This window comes from Loxodonta africana, chromosome 22 (assembly GCF_030014295.1).
Source record: "Loxodonta africana isolate mLoxAfr1 chromosome 22, mLoxAfr1.hap2, whole genome shotgun sequence".
NCBI lineage: Eukaryota > Metazoa > Chordata > Mammalia > Proboscidea > Elephantidae > Loxodonta > Loxodonta africana.
Genome location: NC_087363.1, coordinates 65,949,801 through 65,974,356, shown reverse-complemented (window position 1 = coordinate 65,974,356; position 24,556 = coordinate 65,949,801). Strand labels below are relative to the sequence as shown.

The 24,556-nt window shown below is 49.2% G+C and overlaps 1 protein-coding gene across 3 annotated transcripts in view; it reads left to right on the top strand.

Moving 5' to 3' along the window:
- PRKAG2 (protein kinase AMP-activated non-catalytic subunit gamma 2) overlaps window positions 1-24,556 on the top strand; it is a 421,068-nt gene that overhangs the window by 110,352 nt on the left and 286,160 nt on the right. For all 3 annotated transcript variants that reach the window (XM_064275061.1, XM_064275060.1, XM_064275062.1), the window contains exons 2-3: window positions 6,111-6,179; window positions 16,055-16,334. In XM_064275061.1, the coding sequence (XP_064131131.1) occupies window positions 6,111-6,179; window positions 16,055-16,334 (349 nt within the window). The remainder of the gene's footprint in view (window positions 1-6,110; window positions 6,180-16,054; window positions 16,335-24,556) is intronic.

Sequence of the window (24,556 nt, the reverse complement as noted above, 5' to 3'; positions counted from 1 at the left end):
ACTATCTGATTAGTGAAAACCCCTCTCCCACCCTCCCTCCCTCCCCCCTCTCATAACCACAAAAGAATATTTTCTTCTCAGTTTAAACTAAGTCTCAAATTCTTATAATAGTCTTTTGGTAAAGACTTTTGATGAGCATAAGTATTTAATTTTTAGCAGGTCCCAGTTCTCTAATTTATCTTCTATCATTTGTGCATTTTTTGTTTTGTTTGATAGGCTATTCATGCTGAAAATTATGTCCCTTAGTTTTGACCCTATGTTTTCATCCAGGAGCTTCATAGTTTTAGCTTTAACATTTAGGTTTTTGATCCATTTTGAATTAGTTTTTGTGCATGGTATGAAGTATGGATCCTGATTCATTTTTCTGCATATGGATATCCAGTTTTGCCAACACCATTTGTTAAAGAGACTTTTTTCTTCCCCCATTGGATGTACTGTTTGACCCTTCGTTGAAGATCGGCTCCTTACCTTCCCACTTCTTCATTCTTGTCACCAGACACTCTTACTGCTCCGTCTCCCTCTCAGCCCCATCCACTTACTACTGTCTGATAGTCTGCCCTTAGGCAGGTGGCTTAATTTCTCTGACCCTCAGTATCTTTATCTATTTTGGTTGTTATTGTTAGCTGCTGCTGAGTCAGCCAAGGTGTTGAAAATAGCCAAGAGGTGAATGTCAAGCCACAACAAAGACAGTTTAATACTGATTAGGTTAATCCAGCAAGAGCAGCTCAAGCATGCCAAAGACTGGGGGAGAGGCAATAGCCAGGAAGTGAGCGGGAGGAGGGGCTCTGTGTGGGGCCCAGGGGCTAAGGAGGCCACTCACTGCCTTCCTGGCCTCACGCCAAGCATCCAATTGGACTCATCTGGCAATTGTACCAACGACCCAGCTCCTTAGGATCCAGGGGCCGTAGAAATCAATCTAGAAAACAGAAGGGCAGACTCTTAAGAAGCAGATCAAAAAACACATTGGGAGCAGAAAGCGCAAATACTTCATTACAAATATTATGAAGGAAATGCCTCCATTCCTCCATTGGTTTAGCAATGCTCATCGTTTATTGATACTCTTCTCAAACGCCTAAGGCCTTTGAGAGCAGCGGGGACTCACCTTGTAGTGTGAGAGTGGGAGATAATTATTCTGTGACTGAGAACGGGAGATGGGAAGATGTGTGTATTAGTTGTCTAGTGCTGCTATAACAGAAACACCAGAAGTGAATGGCTTTAACAAACAGAAATTTATTCTGTCACAGTTTAGGAGACTAGAAGTCAGAATTCAGGGCACCAGCTCCAGGGGAAGGCTTTGTCTTTCTGTCAGCTCTGGGGGAAGGTCCTTGTCATCAGTCTTCCCCTGGTCTAGGAGTTTCTCAGTACAGGGACCCCAGGTCCAAAGGACATGCTCTACCCCAGCTCTTCTTTCTTAGTGCTCCCTGTCTTCTCTGTTTGCTTCTCTCTTTTATATCTCAAAAGAGATTGACTCAAGATGCAATCTAATCCTGTAGATTGTGTCCTGCCTCATTGACATCATATAAGTTGGGATTTACAACACACAGGATAATTACATCAATCACAAAATGGAGGACAGCCACACAATACTGGGAATCATGACTTAGCCAAGTTGAAACACGTTTTGAGGGGACACAATTCAGTCCATAACAACATGTTTTACTCTTAATATAGCAGCTCTCTTTTAAACCACTCTTGTACCCACTGTTATTTCTCAGTTCAGCAGATAAAAGCAGAGACTGGATGTACTCACAGGCATTTTATAAACAATCTCATTAACCTCTCATTGGACAGATGAGAAGCAGAATTTTGACCTGCCCAATATCACCCAGAGAGTAAGCATGGTGCCGAGGCTGGAACCAGGCCTCTGACTCTGGGAGCAGGTTGTACTGCCAGAGCCTGGGTATGCAGGCCTGCAGGGGCCTGGAAGGGACCCTTAGTGGTTCCACAGCTTTCAGGGCAGGGAAGACAGTCAGCTGTTTCTGGTGCTCAGTGTACTTGAGCCTGCTCAGTGGGATGGAGAAGGGAAACTGTCCTGGATGTATTCTTTCCTTGGTTAGAATGTTCTGTCATGATCCTGGCACTTGCGACCCTAGTTGGCTCTGGGATGGAGGCCGTGGTCACTGCTCTGGCAGCCTTCCTGTTTGTCCTACATTTTCACTTGGTCAGCTCTCTGTGTGGGGCATCCAGCTGCATCAACAGAGAAGTATTGGAAGGGGAAACATCGGTGAAGCTAAGGACTCAGGAGGGTATCTGGTGGATGCACACCCTGAAACACCTGCTGTCAGCACTCGGTCAGGCGCAAACTCCTTACCCTTGAGGAGCCCCGTCCTTCAGGAGCTCACAGACAAGCTGATTGCAAACACCAGACATTTCATTGTCTTGTGGGAAGTGTTAAGACAAGTCAGTGGAAAGCCGGCTCTAAGACTCTGAGCTTTTCACGAGGTAGAACAGTGCTGGAATGTCAAGTGATTGCCATTTGGTGGTGGGATTCATTATGCTTTTCTGTTCTTGAGTGTGAATTACATTTAATTAAGAAAAAGAGCTTAAAGAGGAAAAGAGCATCTTAAGCTGCCTTGGGAATGAATGACTGAACTATATAAATCCTCATTCTTCTTTCCTTTTTCCCCCGAGGTCACATTGTACCATGGATGCTTATTTTTCATGGAAGACACTCCATATCTTTATAACCTCCAGTACCAAGTTGTTACTCTATAACTGGGAAATAGAAATACCAAGGAACTGGTGGGGATTAAGAGAAAGAGCTCTGAGCTAGGAGTGGATGGAACCAGCTTATTGTACCTGTTTATTACTGTCTAGCTGGCTGGCCTTGAGCAGGCGGCTTAACCTCTCTGACCCTCAGTATCTTTTTATTGTGGTTGTTGTTAGCTGCTGTTGACTCGGCCTCTGACTCATGGCAGCCCCATACAGTATGGAACAAAATGCTGCCTGGTCCTACACCATCCCCATGACCATTGCGGCTCTACCCTTGTGATTCAAAGCATTCTTATTGGCTGATTTTTGGAAGTAGATCTCCAGACCTTTCATCCTAGCCCATCTTAGTCTGGAAGGCCTGCTGAAACCTAATCAGCATCATAGCAACACACAAGCCTCTGCTGCCAGATGGCTAATGGCTACACATTAGGGGCACTGGCCAGGAATTGAGTCCTGGTCTCCCACAGGGAAGGCAAGAATTCTACCCCTGAACCACCACTGCCCCTCGTCTTCATTTATAGACTGGGGTAATACTGCTTGCCTTTCCTACTTGTATGGGCTGCTGTAAGGACCAAATGAGGCAACCACAGGAAGATTTAAGAACATGCTAATGGAAGATTAACAATGGTTATTGTTGTGATACCTTACTTATTTGTGGCAGATGGTTAGTTTTTGCCTCGGTTTCTGAAGGGGGAGGGTAGGTGAGTTGCTTTTAAAGTCAGCTCACATCTTGGGAATTTTCTTTAACCTGGGGTGAGGGCTCCCCTTTTCTCTTTTGTCCTGATGCTTTCATGGCAAATAACTTTACTGGCCGAAATCCTAAAAATCTGCTTTCCCTGAAGACCCTGACAGTGCTCGCTGAGCATGCGGTCAAGATCTAAAATGCATTTTGTGCAACTGATGAAAATTCCAGAGTTCTGAAGCTTTCTCTTCAGTCTTAAACTTCTCTTGAGGCCTTGACAGAGCCTGATGAAAGGTCTACCTTGTGCACATAGGGGCCTGACTGGCATGTCGGAGGACTGGAAGATGTCAGGGCGTTAAAGCGAGGAGTGGAGAGCAACATTGAGGAAAGCATGAAGCTCTGGTAGGAACAGCGTAAATTCCAGGAGCCCGAGTCCTTCTGGAATGCCAGCTAAGCTAAGAGGCCAGGTCCTCCTTATCCTGCAAGCTGATGGTCTTGTTACTGTAGTTGCAGCTAGAGATTTTCCCACACCCAGCATCCAAGGTGCCCAGAGCTTCTTGGAGAGCTCTGAAAGATGGAAGCTAAGATTAGGATAATGAAAGTGGGGGTGGGGAGCCTTCCAGCAAAGGCTGCCAGTCTGCCAAGAAGTGGGCACATTGCAGAGACCTGGTTGACTAGATATGCCATCGGGAAGACCTGCACGGAACCAGCAACAGCTCCTTCCAGTGGCTGCCGGGCTGGAGGCAACCCCTGAGAGAAGCAGGCCCAAGACAGCCTCGGGTCTTTCCAGAGTGCCTTGACATGAGCCACTTGGCCTCCCTGGGCCTCAGTGACAGAGTCTGGGTCTTGGGACTGCTGTGTGAGGAATAGAGTATTTGTGAAATGCTTTCCCAGGTGGGAACTGCTCTTGCTGAACAAATGCTTGTGGGTAATGACCATGTGAAACACGACAGGAATGTACTCATTAAAACTGGAGATAAGTGGCCTGCACCTGCCCCCTCCCTGTGAACCGCACCAGGAAACTGCTTCTGTGGCGCTTGTTGTTTGCTCTGCCATAGCCCATACTATAGCACCAGGATGGGTGGTGTGTAGCAGAGTTAATTCAGACACTTTCGAACACCTGCTCTACATGAGACGAATGCAAAGGTGACTCACTCTCCCCTTGTCCTTGATGGACTCAGTCTAGGTAGGGGAATGGACTGATAACAATCGTAACATGGAGTGAGCAGTCCTATTGTAAGGTATGACTACAGCACTGTGGGGCGCAGGACCGGAGCGTAAGTCATTTTGCCCGAGGGTGGACTGACACATAGGAGTTCACGCTGTAAAGGAGGATGGCAGGGCAGGAAGGCGAAGGCCCCCAGGCAGCAGGGCAGCACTTGAGGGTTTGAGAATGGTAGGGGCCAGCGCTGGTGATTCCCCGCTGTCTTTGTGCAGGCTGAGCACTGTGACTGGAGAGGGAAGATGGCGCCATCCTGTAGGGGCTGAGGGAAGGCAGGGTCAGGTCTAGGGGGGGCAGGTGGTTGTAGCTGAGTCTTGGGCAGGCATTTGAGGAGCTGAGATGTGTTCCAGGCAAAGTGTCCAGCCTCGAACTGCATTTGGAAACACAACATTTGGGCGGGCTGTGCTGGCAGAGGGAGGCTGCAGGGGTGGGCCGGGCCTCGGCTAGACTGATGCTGGGGGCTCAGGCAGCACCCGCTCTGGCCCACCCTGAGCAGCACTGAGGAGCTGAGCCAAGCAAGGGAGCTGGCTCTCCCCCAGGCTACACCTGGCTACCAACTCTCCTCTGTGAGGGGCCCAGGCATGAGGTCCTCCCAGGTGGTCCCGTCATGCGCCAGGGGTGAGCCCCCAGGGTAGGCAAGGCTAGGGTGTCTGCAAAGAGGTCAGACCATGCCGGCACGCTGCAGGAGTCATTGCCCTGGTGATGGAAGTCATTGCCCTGGACTTGGGGGGCTGGCACACTGAGGCTCGCATTCTTCACATCACCCTGCAGGCAGAGGTCTGCAGGATGCAGAGGATTGGGGCCAGACGGAAATGCTTGGAGAGCAAGCAGTCCACTAAGGAGGGAACCTAGGCTCAAGGGGTAGCGTGGGCTCCATGCTGGGTGGGTGGAAGGGGATGCGTCAGAGGAAAGGTGAAGGAACAGGACCTGAGGACTGCCTCGGTGTGGGAGGGAGTGGGGAGCAGGGCTGAGGGTAAAGGGTGAATGTGTGGCAAGGCCCCACTGCCAGCTGTGACAGCTTCCATGCGTCCCCTGGGTCACATTGCTGATGGTTCACATAGCTGCCGCCCCACCTCTCAGCCTTTCCCACACATACACAGGCCTTAGCCACGCTGTTGAGTCCCCTTGTCCCTGTCCCACCCATCAGCCAATCTCCAAACACCCTGAGATGGGCCTCTCTCCCTCCTCACGCTCTCTTTCCCGCCTTCACGTCTCCTCCTCCTATCCATTTTCCTTCCTTCCTCCTCTTCCAGGTGTAGGGGGCCAGGTGACCACTGCTGAAAGTGGGACTCAGCATTCTGGAGGGGAGCGTAGGGGGGGGCAGTTTTGAAAAGGGGCTAATGCTTCTTCACCCTCCTTGAACCCGGTTTACCACCTTGCCCCCCATTGGCTGATTTTCAAGAGAAGGAACCAGCAAGAAGGGTGCACACTTAGAGCCCTTTGAAGCACCTGGGCCGAGGCCACATGGCTGACTCGTGTTCCTCTGTATCCTAGGACCTGAGCTCCTTCGCCATGCCACTTCTGGATGGAGACCTGGAGAGTGCAGAAAAGCATTCTCGCAAGGTAAGCTGCCTTTCTCACAGCTCACGGGGGGACCCACTGAGATGCCACCTCTCACTGTGGATACTGGGACAGGTCACTGCACAGGCCAAGCCCCTATCCGCACCTGCTGCCCCATCTGAGAGTGCTCTGGGGGGCTCTCCCCTGGTCCTCCTTCTGCCTCTGGGCCAGTGGAGGCATGGAGAAAGAGTAGCAATGAGCTGGGCCCCGAGGGGGCAAGTAGCAAAGCAAGGAGGCTGACAGCATCGATGGACATGAGGTTTGGGGTCACCTGTGATTTTTGGTTACTCTCCTTCACAGATACAAGTACCTCAACCTACCCTGCCTCCCCCCCCCCCCACCCCGCAACAGGCCAATGTCAGTCTCCCCTTCTACCCGGTTTTACCCCCATCCCTTGTCTCATGCCACTGCCCTCCTCCTCCTTTTCATCCTCAGTGTTGCTTTTCCTGGGCCTCTCTTAGCTCCTTGCTCTCCTGCCCTAACACTGAGGAATTTCTCCTCCATTAGGAAGCCCATGTCTCCACAAGGCTGTTGGCTGTACTGGACCCAGATGCCCAGTGACAGCATGCGAGGGCAGAGGGCAGAGGGGATAAAAGCTGCCCTGGGAGGGGTGGGGTAAGCAAGAAAGAGTGGAAGGGCTGCCTGGGGTGGGAGCCCTGCACCTCAGACCCCTGTGATGGGGATTTGAGGAAGGTGCTGCTGGCAGCAAGCCAGGTGAGAGAGGGGTGTGCGCAGGCCTGAGAGTGGAGGTGTAGAGTAAAGCCTAACTCTCGGGCTCTTGGTGATGCCAGCTGAGACTAGGGCAGGAAAAAGCCAATCTATTCCTTAAGTATTTTGAATTACATGCAATTGAATTAACAAGTTGGTTTGGACCTGTGGGGCAAAACTGGCTCTGCTCGCTGCCTGCCCTGCAACAAGCAATCTGTTAGCAGTGATCGGCCCAGCCAGAAATGGCTCGCAGAGGAGGCAGCAGCTGCGGCCTCCAGAGCTTCCTGGGCTAGCAGGGAAGAAGTGGAGGGCCTAGAGGAGCAGCGGCCTGGTCAGGCCCAGCTGTAGGACTCAGTGTTTGCTGTCACAAAATGCTTCCTTCACACAGGCTTTGGACTAGGGGAAAGACACCCAGAGCTGCCCTGGCTGGGGCGGGGCCGGTAGGGCTGGAGTCTGGTAGTCCCACCCTGACCCAAGCATGGTTCTCCAGAAGGGTTCCTGAGTAAAGTTGTTGTCACAAATGAATGGTACCTGGACAGAAAAGGACCCTGACAGCTTTCTTACCACCACCCAACATTGACTCAGAACTTTGGTGGCATTGGTGGTAGTGTTGGGGAAGTCTAGGACGTGGCCTTACCCTCTCACAGGGTTAGGAGAGACGACGCCAACTTATGAGAAGGTGACTGGTTATACTAGACAGCATCACTAAGCACGTGGCTTAGCAACAGTGGCTGCAGAGGACTGAAGGAACCTAAGTTCCTGTTTTACTGGGAAGGTCTTTGTTCTCGTTCTAACATATTCATTTTTTTTTAATTGTAGTAAAGTGTATATAACAAACTATTTACCATTTCAACCATTTTGACACTGATTATATTCACTATGTTGTGTAACCATCACCACCATCCATTTCCAGATTTTTTCACCACCCTGAACAGAAACTCAGTAAAACGTATTCTTTAACAGCACACTCTTTCTCCCTGTATCTTTTAGCACCTGGTGTGACCTGGAGATGGGGCCATAGATGTGAAGTGTTCGTGTTGGGAAGGGAAGGGAGGGGATGGATGCTTAGGATTCCCATTGGCTTCGTTGCCCATGACTGTTCCCTCGGCCTCCCCTACCCCAACCCCAGCCCCATCCCAGTGTTGCCCATCCCTAGAGGGCAGACACTTCCTCCTTCTGACCTGACAACTGTTGGTTCCACTTTCCATTAGATCCCAGTAGCCTTGAATTTCTACTGGTTTTGCAAGGCCCACCCTTTTTGCTAGCAGGTTAGGTGACTGTTTACATGAACTAGCCTCCAAATTGCCTGGGAAGGGCTTCCCTCTTCCCCAGCCAAATTCTCTCCCTTATGTTAGCAGTCAGTTCAAAACGTAAATTACCCCTAAAAAGGAGCACATGGTTTAAATTCTTACTGGCATCTAGCCCTTTCCGAGGATAAGTTTTGATAACGAGTGCCTTGGGCTGCCGTAAAATATTCCACAAACGGAGTGGCTTATAAGCCCAGAAATGTATTGTCTCACAGTTCTGGAGGCTACAAGTCCAAATTCAGGGAGTCAGCCATGAAGCCTCTACAGGAAAATTCCTACTTGTCTCTCCTGGCTTCTGGCACACCTAGGCATTCCTTGGCTTGCAGTTGCAGCATAACTCCATAGCTGCATGGCCATCTGCCTTTTGTCTATTTCTCATTTCCTCTTTTATAAGGATACTACTCAGATTGGATTGGGGCCCACCCTACTCCAGGATAATCTTGTGTTAATTTAGCTGTAACATCTGCAAAGACGCTATTCCCAAACAAGGTCAAGTTGACGGGTACTAGGATTAGGACTTCACACATCTTTTTGGGAGACATAATTCAGACTGTAACAGCAAAGTAGAAAGAAGATCAGGAGATGCTGCCAGGCTCTTACAGAGGAGAGGAGGGAGGTTGTGAGACTAGGGAGGTGAGGAAGGGCTCTGCAGGAGCCTCTGATGTCCCTGAGGAGGCAATGCAACCAGGAGCCAGAGGAGAGCTGTGGCCATGGAAGCTGTGATGATTCCTGCCCCTGGAGCTCTTGTTAGGCTATGATGCCCCATGTGAGAGCCTCTGAGAGAGCCACACCTCTGAAGCAGGTGTGGGTGGGTGGAAGCTTGCAATTGTGAATTCAGATGTGAAAGATACGATCATGTTTCTTAATTTTAAGGTAACTTAAATCTAATTCCAAGTCCCCCATCCCACCAGTTTGATGGGAATGTTCATTTTTGTCATTAATGGGGCTTCCTTCCTAGACTCATTCAAGTTCCCGGGGTCCCATACAGCACGTACACTAATTTTATAAATAAGGAAAATGGCCTTCAGAACAGTGAAAAGACTTTCCATGGTCACATGACTCCCTAACAATTGAGCCAAGGCTGAACCCAGCTTATTTGATTCTTAGTCCAGTATGTTTTTGACTGTACGTGTGGCAGATGGGGTGGCAAACTCAGAGGTAGTGACTGAGGTAAAGCAGAGGGGTGTTGTTGTTGTTAGGTGCTGTCGAGTCTGTTCCGACTCACAGTGACCCTATGTACAACAGAACGAAAGGAGAGGGCTAGCAGCCTACAATACCGCAGCATGCTTCTTGCCCCTCTGGCTTGTCTCCGCATCCTGGTAGCTTGTGAACCAGATCCCCACCCCCTTAGGGAATCCTTCCTCTTTGGGCATGGTGACTGGAAAGCTTCCGTGCCTGCCAAGCTAAATCTCCATCTGATACTTGGTGGCCTGCTCCATTTTCTAGGTACCACTTAAAGGAAGATAGAGAAGGTAGAGCTGGCCTTGCTGTCAGGAGTCCCAGTCAGGCTTACTTGACCATCACTGTCCTTAACACCAACTGATACAGGTTAGAGAAACAAGGAACAGGGGCCTGCCGAGCTCCACTCTTTACCCCTCTCTCTGGTGTCCTTTCCCCAAAAGGGAGCACTGTTGTATAACATGTTTCTGTGCAGAATCTGCCGGTCCCCTTCAATCTGCACAGCTGGATAGTGGGGTTCCTTGGGCTGGGGTCTGCAGAGCAAGGCAGCATCATCCAGCACCTTGCAGTCACATGAAGTGACTGAATAGTGAAGGGCTGTTAAAATGGAGGTTCCAGTTTGGGGTTCCCATGTCATCTCAACTGTTACTAATGGAATCCTTTTTGGAGTTTCCCTTCCCCTCACTGCTGTCTTTCAAACTACAGACCTTTTTCTTCCTTTAGAATGCACCCAAGCCTCTCCTCCCTCAAGGCTCCACATGACCATGGGTTTTCTTCTCTTGATCTGGGACAGTCGCCCAGCTCCCCTGTTCATCTTTCCTGGTAACTTGCCTTCACTGTAACCTTGGACAAGATATTTGCTTTCTCTGAACCTGTAATGATAACCCTTACCTTTATTATGTGTGTAATAATGCCAGCACCCAGAACTACCCCAGTGGTAGGTCCCTGGATGAAGGGTGATCTTAGTACATCACTTCTTAGGCGTGGAGAGTGAAATCTACTTTAGAAGAAATGCAGCCAACCATCACTTCCCTGGATGATGCAGAGTGCTTCCCTGGTGCCCCTTGATACCTGCAGACTCTGGATCTTGCAGTCTGTCTCTCTAGGCTCCTCTCCCTGAGAATTTCAGGCCCTTTCTGTTTGGCCTCGTGGGTGCCTACAGGCCTCAGACTGAGCTGTCCCGCCTCCAGCTGGCAGACTCCTTGGAGTGGTGCCAAGCTAAATCTGGACCCCAGGACTGGGGTCCCTTACCCTGCCCCGCTTGAATCAGTTTCCCAGGGAGGAGTCTCCCTGACTTTTTCCCTGCTGCTCTCTGGGTCCCAAGGATCCATATGTGTACCTTACCTTGAGGCTCACCTTTCCTAGCCTCCCTTCTGGGGCCCCTGAGGATGCCTGTTGTCTAGTCTTTTGATCACCCTGGCCTCTCTTGAGTTGGCCCCACTGGACCCTCACTCACTCTGACATACCTGGAACAATCTTCTTCCCTGGTGGGAAACTGGGCCTCTCCTCCCCTTCCTTCTTCCCTGGTGGGAAGTTGGGTCTCACCTCCCTTCCCTCTCTGTTTTGGCACCAGCCTCAGTGCCAATTCTCTACCAGCCTCTATGAAGCCAACAGACACTCTGAGCCTCTAGGTGCTTTGTGCATCAAACCTAGGACTCATCCAACTAAAATCCTCAGAGGATCCTCTGTGACGGCTTGATAAAGGCAGAGCTATAGCCAGCCACGGTGGCTGTCACTGCTGCTCCTTATTTGTACTGCTGCCTAGCCCACCCCAGCTGGAAACAGAGCAGGTGGATAGGGCTTCCAAAGTCAGCCTGGGGCCTCACTGTCCACGAGTACGATTCTACCCGCAGTCTCGCATAAGAGATGGCCAGTTGAGCAGACACAGGACCCACACTTTTGGGCCATTTTCAAGGAAAAGAGGGAAGGCCTGCCTCCGGGGCCCTCCTCAGGCTTGACTTCCTGGTGCCTGGCCTGGTGGGCCTGGGAATCCCGTTCAGTAGAATCCTGAGGTTCCTCATCACCTATCAGCCTTGCTGGGCATTCGAGGCCCTTTGTGACAGGTTTTCCAGTGGTGTTTGGCTCAACTTTCCCCATAACCTATCTGTAGAGGCCCCCCTGGACTCCTTCTTCTGGCCCAGGCCCACCTGAAGCTCACCTGGCTTTCCAGGCCCTCCCTGGGTGCCCTATGACAGGCAGGTTTTTACCCTCTGGAAACTTTCTTCATCAGCGCCATCCTTACAGGGCTGTGTCTTGCCTAATGCTGTAGCTGTTGGTCTGCCATTCTCTGAGAGCTCTTGAGGACCTCGGCCTTAGCTTACCTGTGTCTCTTCACCATGGTTCTAAGCACCGGGCAACTCCTCTTCCTCCTTGTTGCAAGGATCGCGGTTAAACATGAAGGCTATCTTTGGGCCTAGCTTTTCAAGTAGCTCCTAAAAGTGACTTTAGCAGCTTAACAGTCAACCTCTGGACCTCATGCTTGACCCTGACCCCTGTGATATTCCCCAGGCCTTCCTACAGATCTTTCTGCTGCTCTCTGGGGTGTGCAGTGTGATGGGTAAGGGGGTAGGCTCGGAGGTCAGACTCCTGCCCCACCTCTTAAAAGCATTATGATCTAAACCTCTGTGCCCTCAACCAGCACCTTCTCCTGCCTTCTGGTTCAGTAACACTCAGTGCAAGATGATGAGGGAGACACAATGGAGGCTTCCAGAATAGTCTGTTTTAAGTAAATTTGGCTGTGCCATTCCCTTGCTTAAGATATGTCAGTGGTATCCTTCAGGAAAGGATGAGGTCCTCAGTGCAGTACACAGTGCCTGTCTGTGATTCAGCCCTGTGCTCTTTCCCACCCGATGTGCCACAAATATCAAGTGTCTCCTGGTACGGAACTCAGGAGATGAGAACTGATTCGATACATGTGGTGTAGTCACTAGGTGCCAGAACTGTGAAATGCTGTGTTGTTGTTAGGTGCCGTCAAGTTGGTTCTGACTCACAGTGACGAAACACTGCCTGGTCCTGCACCATCCTCAGAATCATTTTTATGCTGAAGCCCAGAGTGTTGCAGCCACTGTGTCAATCCGTCTTGTAGAGGATGGATTTTTTGCTGACCCTCTCTGCTTTATCAAGCATGATATCCTTCTCCAGGGACTGGTCCTCCCTGACAACGTGTCCAAAGTATGTGAGATGTAGTCTCACCATCCTTGCTTTTGGGGAGCATTCTGGTTGTACTTCTTGCAAGACAGATTTGTCCATTCTTTTGGCAGTCCATGGTATATTCAATATTCTTCTCCAACACCACAATTCAAAGGTATTAAATGCTGTACTTATATTGTACCCCTCATCTTCACAACCCTGTGAAAGCAGGCCTAGTGCCCTCATTTTATAGGTGAGAAAACTGAGATGGTAGAAACTAGAGCCAAGATTTGAATTTGAACCTCCTTCTCCAGAATCCTTGCTCACCCCCGCTTCTAGGCGCACTCTCTACTTCTTACCTGGGCTTTTCCCCATACTTTCTACCAACAACCCCCCCACACCCCCGTCTGTATGCACATTCCACCCACCACTGGAGGAGTCATTAAAAGTCTTTTTTTAATAATTTATTTTGTTTTTGCTGTTATTGTTGAGAATATACACAATAGGACATACACCAATTCAACAGTTTCTGCATGTAAAATTCAGTGACATTGATTACATTCTTCAAGTTGTGTGACCACTCTCACCCTCCTTTTCTGAATTGTTGTTCCCCCCTTAACAAACTCGCTGCCCCCTAAGTTTCCTATCTAATCTTTCAAGTTGCTGTTATCGATTTGTTCCCATATAACCCATTGTCGTTGAGTCAATTCCAACTCATAGTGACCCTATAGGACAGAGTAGAACTGCCCCATGTGGTTTCCAAGGAGCAGCGGGTAGACTCAAACTGCCCACCTTTTGTTAGCAGCCGTAGTGCTTAACCACTGTATCTATATTTCCAAAATATAGATACAGTAAAACCTGCAAGAACTGGAACTTGTGTAAGGTGGAAACCTGTCGGAGAAGGAAAACTCAAATATTTTTCATTAAAATGAGTGATAGAAAAGTGATAAGACTGCACCTTGCCAACGGTGGAAAACGAATGAGACCCGGAAAAACAAGGCAGTCCCATTGAGTTCTGGCTCTCATAGGTTTCACTGGAGATCTTAAAAGAGCATAATGCTCAAGGCAGACATTCTTTACAAGTTAAGCTGAACTACTGTTTCGTTTTTAGAAGACTTTAGGGGATGTTTCTGGTTTAGGGTTTAAAGATTATCTCAGGGCAGTAGATTCAGGGCTTCATCCTCCTCCATGCCCCCAGGAAGTCTGGAGTCCAGGAGAATATTAAATTCTGTTGTGCATTCCCCACTTTTGATCAAAGAGTCTTCTATAAAATCTTTGATCAAAACGTTCAGTAATGGTAGTTGGGCACCATCCAGTTCTTCTGATGTCTTGGCAAAGGGGACAGTTGTTCATGGAGGCAATTAGACATGCATTCCATATCCTCCTCCTGTACCTGACTCTGCTTCTTCCTCAGCTGCTCCCGGCAAATAAAAGTTATTCACGAGATGAGGAAAGGCTTCAGAAAGCCTGAATCTCCTAGGTGGGATAGTGGCTACATCAAATACAGACAGAATCTAAATGATTTTCAGATGAAATGGTTAAAAAGGAAGATTTCTGATTGCTCCTTTGTAGTGAGGTGAACTTCAGTCTGTTCTTCTGAGCCCCCAGCACTGTTTAGTGAAGGAGTAGCAAGGCTCCCATCTGATTCTTTAGGCCGGGTGGAGAATCCACAGGCAGAGGTCACACCCTGGGGTGGTTAATGGTGCTGAAGGTAGCACTGTGGCCTTGAGTGAGCTGCAAGCTGGGAGTCAGGGTGAGCCCTCTAGTGGTGGAAGCACTTACTTGGGTCCGGCCTCCACACATTGCCTGGAGCAGCGTGGCCGGGGCCTACCACTCAACCCCCAACAGGTGGGCTTGGACCCACGTTCTCAGCACTCTGCTGGTCACCAGCCAGGGTTTTTCAGGGCTTCCAGGGCCTGCAAGTTGACTTGAGAAGTGCTAGTCTGCTCTCTACCAGGCCTTGTCCTTGCCACTGTCAAGTCACTGTTCTTTCCTCCTGCTGGACGGGGGAGCCCTCAATGGGGAGGCCTCTCTGCTCCAGTGTTGTAAGTTTACCAAGTAATAAGAGAGAGCAGCTTAGCATAGGTTGACTGATTATTGTGCAGCTGTACTGTGCTGACGTTCGTATGTGAATTCTCATCTGACCTCAAACAGCACTATGAGGTGAGGGCACATTTTACAGATGAGGAAACTTAGGCTTAGAATGACTCAATAGCATGCCCAGGATCATACAGTAAGGGGGCTGAGCTGGCTGTTGAACCCAGGCATGCCCCACCAGAGTGCATGGTCTGAAGCCCTTCTTGGCAGGAACACATGCTTACAGGGCACACCTGATATGTTGCTAAGTCTGTGAGTTGTATGTCTTGCCTTAAAATTATGGGGTCCATTCCTCAAAAAGTTAAACATAGGATTACCATATGGCCCAGCAATTCCACACCTAAGTATATACCCTAAGGAATTGAAAGAAAGGATTCTAATGGATATTTGTACACCGATGTTCGTTCAAGCACCGTTCATAATCTCTGAAGGTGGAAGCAACCTAAATGTCCATCAAAAAGTGAATGGATAAACAAAATGTAGCACATATGTACAGTGGAATACTACTCAGCCAGTAAGAGAAAGGGAGTCTTGATATATGATAAGCTATGAACCTTGAAAACATCATGCTGAGTGAATACGCCAGTCACAGAAGGACAAACATTGTAGGGGCCACTTACATGAAACATCTAGAATAGGAAAGTGCCTGGAGACCAAAGTGTGTTAGTGGCTACCAGGGGCTGGGGGAAGAGGAAATGGGAGTTATTGCCGAAGGGCCGCTGGAGTTTCTGTTTGGGGTGATGAAAAACTTTTGGGAATAGATAGTGGCGGTGGTTGCACAACATGGAGAATGTAATTCATGCCACTGGACTGTACACTTAAAAACGATTTAAATGGAAACTGGTTTGTAATATATATTTAACCATAATACCTTTCTTTTAAAAAAAAAATTTGTGGGGTCCAATAATTTTTCAGCCTATACGTTATAGCTACAATTGTGAGTGATCAAGGAAGTGAGGGTCTGAGATTTTGGCTTGTAGATTTTGTTCTGACCTTGAGCAGCATTCCTCTCATCCAGAGCCAGAGCTGCAGGGAGGAAAGCCCACAGTCTCCTAGTGCCAGGGTCCCTTGGGATGGAGCCGCAGGCCTGCCCCCTCCAGATCACAGGGATATGTGTCTCCTCCTTTGAGGTAGGGCAGGAGAACAATATTCCAGTGTAGTCATACCTTGAGAAGGACAGAAGAAAGGTCTTGAGAAGTAAAAGCCAGTAGGTAACCTAAAGGTTAAAGGAGTAAGTAAGAAGCATGGTATTGAGCCACCCGTTCCCACTCCCCTTCTCCTTCCTCCCCTCCACCTCCTGCCCAGTCAGACTATAGATAGGCCGTCCTTGGGTCCGGTGCTTATCCCACTCCATCCTGGGCAGAGGGCTGGGAGGGCCAGCTCATCTCGAGGGGCACTGGGCCAGCCAGTGTGACCATAGCAGGTCCAGGAGGTACCTCCACTTGTCTGTCTCTGCAGGTGGACAGCCCCTTCAGCTCGAGCAGCCCCTCCAAGGGCTTGTTCTCCAGAGGTCCCCAGCACCAGCCCTCCAGCCCCATGTCTGCTCCCGTGAGGCCCAAGACCAGCCCCGGCTCACCCAGAACCATGTTCCCGTTCTCCTACCAAGAGTCGCCCCCACGCTCCCCACGCCGCATGAGCTTCAGCGGCATCTTCCGCTCCTCGTCCAAAGAGTCGTCCCCGAGCTCCAACCCCTCTACCTCGCCTGGGGGCATCCGGTTCTTCTCCCGCTCCAAAAAAAGTAAGCATTGATGCTATTGTTTCAGGTGGATGCTGGGCTGTCAGGGCCTTCTCTACGTGGGCTGTCGGGGCCTTCTCTACGTGCGGCTGGTGGCCAGTGGTGCCTGGGGCCCAGGAGCTGGTGGTGACTCTCAGTGACTGGGTGGGGGGTGCATGAGCCTGTGTCTGTTCCCCTGGGAACAAAGCCCTTCAGAACACAGATTCCACCTGTCGTTTTCCTCTTGCACTATATCCATCTGGTATGTCCTGGCCCCACGGGGTCACCGTAAATACCTTGTGAGACCCCAGCGTGACCAGTAAGGACAACCAAGTGGGACCTGTGCCACCCCCGCCCCTGCCTTCTCTGAGAGGCAGTAGCACCAGGAAGCTAGGGTGAGCCCCACTTACCCAGGGCCGAAGGACTCAAACTTTGCCCCCGTCAGCCGACATGTGCTACCACTCCCCGCTGACTGGTATTTGGGGGGTTGGAGTCTATCTGTTTCTGGTGGATCTGACTTTGTCTGTTGGGCCCTGAACATCAGGGCACAGACCTGAAGCTGATTTGCTGGAGAAGGGGTAGTGGTAGGAAACGCGTACGTTTAAGAGGGCATTCCTTAGGCTCGTGAGCGTCTGAGATCTGAGGATAAAATGGTCTCAGATTGGACACAGTCGATAATGTGAAATAACACAGGCAAAGCTGTAAAGTAGATGGGGCCCATCAGCTCCTTTCCTGATTTTCAGTGCCTCTCCCTCCTCTTGCCAACTCTCTCTGCCTCCTCTGGGGGAAGACAGTGATTGGGAGACCACATCTGCTCTCCAGCTCAGAGATTTGGTGTGTGTGCTCCTTTCCTTCCAGGCTGTCTGCATTCAAGAAGACCTGCCTGGTTAGGGCAATCCAGTTGCTGTCCAGTTGACTAACTCATGTGATCCCATAAATGTCAGAGTAGAAGTGTGCTCCACTGGGTTTTCAATGGCTGAGTTTTCAGAAGTGGGTCACTAGGCCTTTCCTCTGAGGTGCCTCTGGGTGGACTTGAACCTCCAGTGTTTTGGTTAGCAGCCTAGTGCGTTAACTGTGTGCACCACGCAGGGATACTCAGCCTGAAAGATGAGTCCCAAGAGTAACACTTCAGTTCTTATGACTTATAAGGAAAGGAAATGGGGTGGGGGAGTCTCTTTTCTGTTTTGGTGGTGTGGGCTATGTTCCTAGTAACCCTGAGGTCATCCCTGAGGATGACTGCTCTTCCGTCTATTCATGAGTCTGACTGTAAACACACAGCCTGTAGCCTGATTGATGTGTGACCTGTGGCCCCGTGGCCCTTGTGGCAGGTCACTGGGTGAATGTGGGCAGAGACCCCGCATGCAAAGCCTGCAAGGAGGCAATGTGTTCTCGAACCGCAGTCATCACACGCTGGGCAGCATTTGTTTACTTGATGGACGTCCTGAGATCCTCAAGTGTTTCTTCAGGTACTGTGCCTAAGAGGAGAGAACATTGCCCCTGGCCTCCACCAGGGCACCCTGTTTCTTTAAAGGTGGTACCATGCGCGTGTGTTGATGACCACAGAACTAGGCCTGGCTCTAAACTGTGCATTGCCAGTTGGGTTGTGGGAGATGTGTGGGCGTAGGGTGGTGGGCCTGCTGACACCAGGGAAGTTTCTGAGGGCAGAAAGGGGCAAACAAGAGACCACGTCTGGGGGCCCAGGGGAGCCCCTCTGAAGCACGTCCCCCTGCAAGGTACCGAGTCAGGCTGAGGCAGCGTGTGTCCTGAGAGCAGAAGGCCAGCCCTGCAGCCAGTCCCTGGCCATGAGGTGGAGGTGGAGGAGGTCCTAGGACCCTGATGAGGGCAGTAATTCAATAAATAAACAACCGAGACATGCCACTGATTTGGGAGCCAGAAATGGTCAGGCAGGGGGCTTCCACCTTAGTCAGGTAGTGATGCACCCCACACCCAGAGGCTCGAGACAGAAAGGCAGGCCAGGAGCAGCAGACCACCCCCACCCAGTGCATCTCTGTGTGTCCATGCTCCCAGAACAAAATAGACTGCTTGACCCACTCAGCTGAAGTAGTTCTTGTGTGAATTTGGAGTTGGCTAAGAACCCCAGGAGGCTCGCAGGACTGAGATGTCTGCAGAGGCCACACAGAGCCCAGGTGAGGCATTCACGGGCCCCCAGGGTGAGCATCTATGCCCACGGGGGTTTGCCCAAGACCCACCATGGATGGATACCTCTGCCAGACACCTCTTCCTGCACTGTCTGGAGGCAGAGGGGCACGCCTTCTCTACCCAAATGGGGAAAAGAGTCCTGGGCCTCATCGTCCTTTCTACATAACCCAATGAAGACACCCGTGCCTGTCGGGATGGAGCACCCCTGGCCCCTCTTTATATGTACCTACGGAGCCATGGGGCAGCACACTTTTCTCTAAGTCCACGTGCTTTCGCCTAACTATGAGGCCTTTTTTCTCCCCAGCCACCTTGTAGAAATAATTTCTAGAGATTTGGACTCAAAGTACTTGTATGAAGAAAGGGAAACAGGGCCTTATCCAAGACCATAGACTTTTTATCCACATCAAGCTCATACACCACAGAAGCGATGGCTGGAGGAAGTGTTGGTCCAACCACCGGCCTTCATAGTGCGCTTTGCCCAAGTTTGCAGAGCAATGCCCCAGACACCTCTCTGGATCCCCCGTGGGTGGTTTGGGGACACCATGGTTCTAATGGGCTGTTTACCATGTAGCCAGGACAGCCCCGGAGTGGGTGAGGCCCAGGACACCCAGGTGGGTGGGTTGGGCCAGAGCAGGCAGTCATGTGCTGGGGGTAGAGAGGAACCCTGGTTGGGGTAGGGACAGGGGCGAGTTGAAGGTGAACCCTGCTGAGGTGGACATGGGCGTGCAGTCACCATCCCTGGGGATGGGGCCTCAGATCATTCCAGCCTTTAGTTACCTTCTACCTAGAGGTTTGGTACTGCCCGCTGCTCTGCTTAGGAATGAGCAATTCTTTAAGAGCTGAGCCCAGTAAATCATTTAAATTTCTTAAACTATTTCTCCTTTTCACTCTCTCGACCTTATTTATGAATTTTAGATTTTCATCCCTCTTCAACTGTTTTCTTTTAGTCCTTGCTGAACTTGCAGACCAATCAATAAGTACAGCTAGAAGGGGGTGTAAGGGAACTGTCTCATCCATCTAGTGCTGCCATAACAGACATACCAAAGTGGGTGGCTTTAACAAACAGAAATTAATTCTCTCATACTTTAGGAGGCCAGAAGTCAAAATTCAGGGTGCCAGCTCTAGGGGAAGGTTTTCTGTCCCTGTTGGCTCTGGAAGAAGGTCCTTGTCTCTTTTGAGCTTCTGCTTTGGGCAATATTCATGTGGCTTGGCATCTCTCTTCCCCCATCTCTGTGTCTTTCATTTGCTTGCTTAATCTCTTTTATATCTCAAAAGAGATTGGTTTAAGACACATCCTACACTAATCCCGTCTCGTTAACATTACAAAGACAACCCATTGGTGAAGATCTGATTCTTTGAAACCTAGGAGGCCTTGGCCCCATCCTTTGAGACCTAGAGGGCTCTGCTTCCCATGCTCTTTCCAACGATTTTGTTGAACTCTGAGCTGCTCCAGGGGTGGTTCTTTTCTTTTCTTGGAGGGGAACAGATGTAGCTCCTTTGGCCTGTTTCCTGCCTGTAGAATTTCAAGAGGCAAATAGCCCCTTCTTTCTCTCTGTCCCTTCCAGTGGTAGTTGGTTAGATCCATCAGTCACAGGTTTAATCTCTTTAACAAAAGATTGTGTGGCCACATCATTGGTGAACATTCTAGAACACATGGCATTAGTTCATACAACAGAATTTTTTAATCTTTAAGTTCTGTTTTCATTTTGCACAGTTCATTTTTAAGCCCATCTCTTTCCTCTCATGTTTCGCTATAAGCAGCAAGGAGAAATCACATGGGCCCCTTACAATCTTGCTTAGAAATCTCCTCAGCCAGATATCCACGTTCATCACTTATAAGTTCTACCTTCCACCAAACATCGGAACATAATTCAGACAAGTTCTTTGCCACTGCATAAAAATCATTGCCCTTCCTCCACTGCCCAATTGCGTGTTCATCATTTTCTTTTAAAGCCTCACCAGAAGTACATTTAAGGTCCACATCTAGCATGATTCTGTTGCTGGATCCACATGTATTTGCTAAAATGATAGAGACTTTCTCTATAGCTCTCTTCACCTCCTTCTGACCCTCACCAGACATCCATAATTCTACCAACAATCTCTTCAAGGCAATCTAGGCTTTTACTGTTAGGCACCTTAAGAGACTTCCAGCCTCTACCCAATTCTAAAACCACTTTCACATTTCTGTTAGAATAGGTTTCTGTTAGAGCAGCATCCCACTCGCAGTATCAAATGTCTTAGACTGTGTTCTCTAGAAGAGAAAAACCAGTGAAGCGTGTGTATATATAAATATATAGAGAGATTTATCTCAATGAAATGGCTCACATAGTTTTGGAGGCTGACAAGTGCCAAATCTATGGGTCAGGCATCAGGCTGGAGGCTTCTCCTGATTCACGTGGTTGCAGGACTGACGAACCTGAAATCGGCAGTCACAGGGAAGGCTGCTGGCTCATGGGGTTGTGGGAGCTGGTGAACCCCAAGATCTGCAGGTCAGGTGGCAGGCTGCTGGCTCATGTCCCCAAAACCAGAGGTCAGAGGATAAAGATTCAGATGCAGGTTTCAGTGGGTGCAGGCTTTGCTAGAACATCCGTATGTATTGGATGCAGACTACACCCCCAAGGAAATTCCCTTTTCAACTGTTTGGCTGTTCACTTTCAGATCACAAAATAGAGGATGATTACATCATTACATAACTACCAAACTACGTCATTACATAACTATAGAACCACTGAGAATCATGGCCCAGTCAAGTTGACACACAACCTTAACCATCACAGGAACCCTTCCGGGAGAGAAAACATGCATATCCTGATTTAGAGCATATATGTAACTTCTACTTTTAAAGCCCACCACCCATCTGTCAGTTTGTCATACTGTGTTGACTTTCGTGTTGCTGTGATGCTAAAAGCTATGTCACTGGTATTTCAAATACCTTCAGGATCACTCACAGTATACAGGTTTCAGCTAAGACAGACTTGAAAGAAGAGCCTGGCAATCTGTTTCCAAAACTCAGCTAATGAAAACCCTACGGATCACACTGTCTAATTACAAACAATCATGAAGATGGCACAGGACTGGGCAACGTTTTGTTCTGGTATACACAAGGTTGTCATGAGTCGGAGCTGACTTGACAGCAGCTAACCACGACAGTTTTTAAGGAGGATGCACACCAGGCTGCCAGTGACTAGCTCTGAGTAAAGGACTAGGATTGGACGTGGGAAGTCAAGGGAGACTGGGGCTTTATCACGGGCATTCAGATTTTTTGAGACTATTATTTATTGGTAACTAAAATTGAATACATTTTCAATACCCGTCAAGAGTTCAGGGCGGTGCTTTGCGACAGGGGGTGGCAGGGCTTGGCAGGAATGCCTGAGAATACCGGAGGGTCTGGCGTTGGTGCCAGGTGGAGAGCTGGGAGGGACAGTTAGAATACGGCACTGGAGCTGAGAAGGAGCTTGGGGAAGCGGACAGAAGGGTGGGCTCTCATTAGCCGAGTGTGAAGGTGGTGGGGGCAGGGCAGATCTGAAGTTTCGCATCCCCTCCTCTGGGAGGGAGCCAGAGCTGAGGTGTGGGTGGAGGGAGGGAGGGACTGTCTACACCGGGGTCGCAGCCGTGAAGGGGAAAGGTTGGGAAAGTGATGCCGGCCATGCCTCTGCTCTGGAGGCTACTGTGTACAGAGAACCCGCCTCGCCGCCTGCTGGGCACGTGCAGGCTCCAGCAGATTCCCTCACCTGTTCCTTAAGGAGCCAGAGGCCGAGGGAGGCGGGCAGTGGAGGCAGCAGAGCCGGGCATCTGTCTCTCTGTCTCACTCACTGTGGCAGGATGAGGAGTGCTCATGGGGGCTACACTCTCAGAGTGGGTCATCAGGACGATCCAAGACCTAGCTGCTCCCAAGGGACAGGCCAAGGGGCTGGGGGACAAGATCGGGGCTCAGGAGAGAGACGAGGAAACCCTTGGTCTGCCCAGCAAAGCTGCGGAGGCCTGTTGGCGGGGAGGGGCTTCATTATCCTCCCAGTTTCACCCTTAGAGCCCCTGCAGGCCCAATGAATGTGCGCAGACCCCTGCACTACCCAGCCAAAGTCCACTCTGGACCTCCTTTCTGAGCCCCATTTGTTTGCTTCCGAGCTTAATGACTGTAAACTGCTTTTTCCCAGGGCAGTAACACAGGCAGCTACCAGCAGTGCCGCAGCTGGGGCTACGCACCGTGCTGCCTCCACACTTCCGCGGGGCCCCCCGGGACATGCTTGCCATAGGTGTGGACGTGGCCTGGGGTGTCGGGTGTTGAAGGGGCCAGACTTTCAGCTCCCTGGGCGGCCCTTCTGCTGCTTTTCTCTGTTCAGGATTTTAGAAGGCCCTTCCAAAGGTCTCCAGTTCTCTCTGGTAAGGTGCTATCAGGGTGATGCCCATGTCTCCACTATCTGCCAGGCAGCCTTGGTGGACGCTGGAAGGCTACTGGATGGCCCCCGGGCTGCTTACGGGACAAGACTAATCAGGTTAGGGCAGGGACAGATTACCCAACAAGCAAGGTAAGCACGTACCTAGGGCATCAACAAAACAGGGGCACCATTTGTCCTAAGCAGAGATGCATAGATGCCAAGCAGACAGGACACAAGGAAAAGTGAGTACTGCAGTAGAAGGGAACTGGCACGGCACTAAATGAAATTGATACTTTTTACACATTTTGTATATGATAACAACTTTATTTTCCTTTTCATTTCGGACCAGTTGGGTATAAGCTCACATTCAGTTCTCTGCCATCAACCACATAAGAACATGCCAGGGGCACTGTAATCACATGACTCATGAGGTATCTGGTCCTATGCAAAGTGAACCACAACACGTCTTCAGATTGAGCGTACACGTGTATTTCTGTCATGCTCTTTGCGATCACTCTCGCCCCAACGGGTATCAACAGTATTCCAATGACCTGTGAAGACGTATCCTCAAAGCACAGAAAGTGAGTGCGAAGGACAGAAAGTGAGTGCACAGGTTTTAAGTATTATTTCAAGACGAAAAACACTCATGGAGATCTGTGAAGGGCCTGCCAACAAACATCTTACAACAAACAAATGAAATTATTTCTGACTACTTTGTAAGTACTTTTCTTTTGACTATCTTAGACCTGAAGAACAAAATTACATCTTCTAAATCAACTTACTTACAATTTTCCAATATGAATTTTTGTGTTAATGCCCAAATTCGAATGTAAATTTTATTTCATAGATTTTACTCGTTTTATAAATTTCATTTATTTTCAGTTATTCAAATGTATTTTCTAAGGTAGAACCAAATTTAAAAAGTAACATAATTTTATATTCAGGTAAAATGAAACAGCAGCAACTAAGTGGAGCATAAAAACAAAAGCTCCCAGAAGATAAAAAGAAAAGGATTTGTGAATCTCTAAAGACAATTCCAAAATTAACTTTCTTTTTAAAACATAATGAATCAGAAGAGAGTTCTTTTGTTGAACGCTGGAGTTTAATGTATGCAAATCATTGTGCTAGTACAGGTAGTGCTGGAACTACTAATAGCAATATGACTATAACAGAATTTGTTCCAAATTCTTCATCTATTCCTTGCTGTGGTAGAAAAATTAATAATGGTGTAGAAAGTGAAACTATTTTAGAATCTGAAATTGCTGCATCTGCAGACCTCATAAATCACCGAAATACAGATCCTGTTTGTGGAATAGTTTTTCTTCTAACGATGGAAATTACTGGATCAAAAGAGGGCCAAGTGATAGTCAGCATTGCAGTGGACCGTTTGAAAATTTGTGTTGGAAATTTCTGGATGGTAAACAAAGTTTTGTAGCCAAAATATATTCCTAGGGTGTAAAGCTAATGGTGAAAATTATAAGAGGGAGTGGCTAATGTATTCTCCGTCAGTTGGCTGTGTATATTGTTTTGTTTGCAAACTGTTCAGTCCTAAATCATTTAATTCTTCATTTGCTACAGATGGATTCAGCAATTGGTGCAACTCAAATATGATTGGTAAACATGATAACAGTCCAATTCACAGAGATTGTATGTTGCCATATTTAAACTGAAGACATGGTTTTGGCTTAACTCATGACCTGGAAACACAAA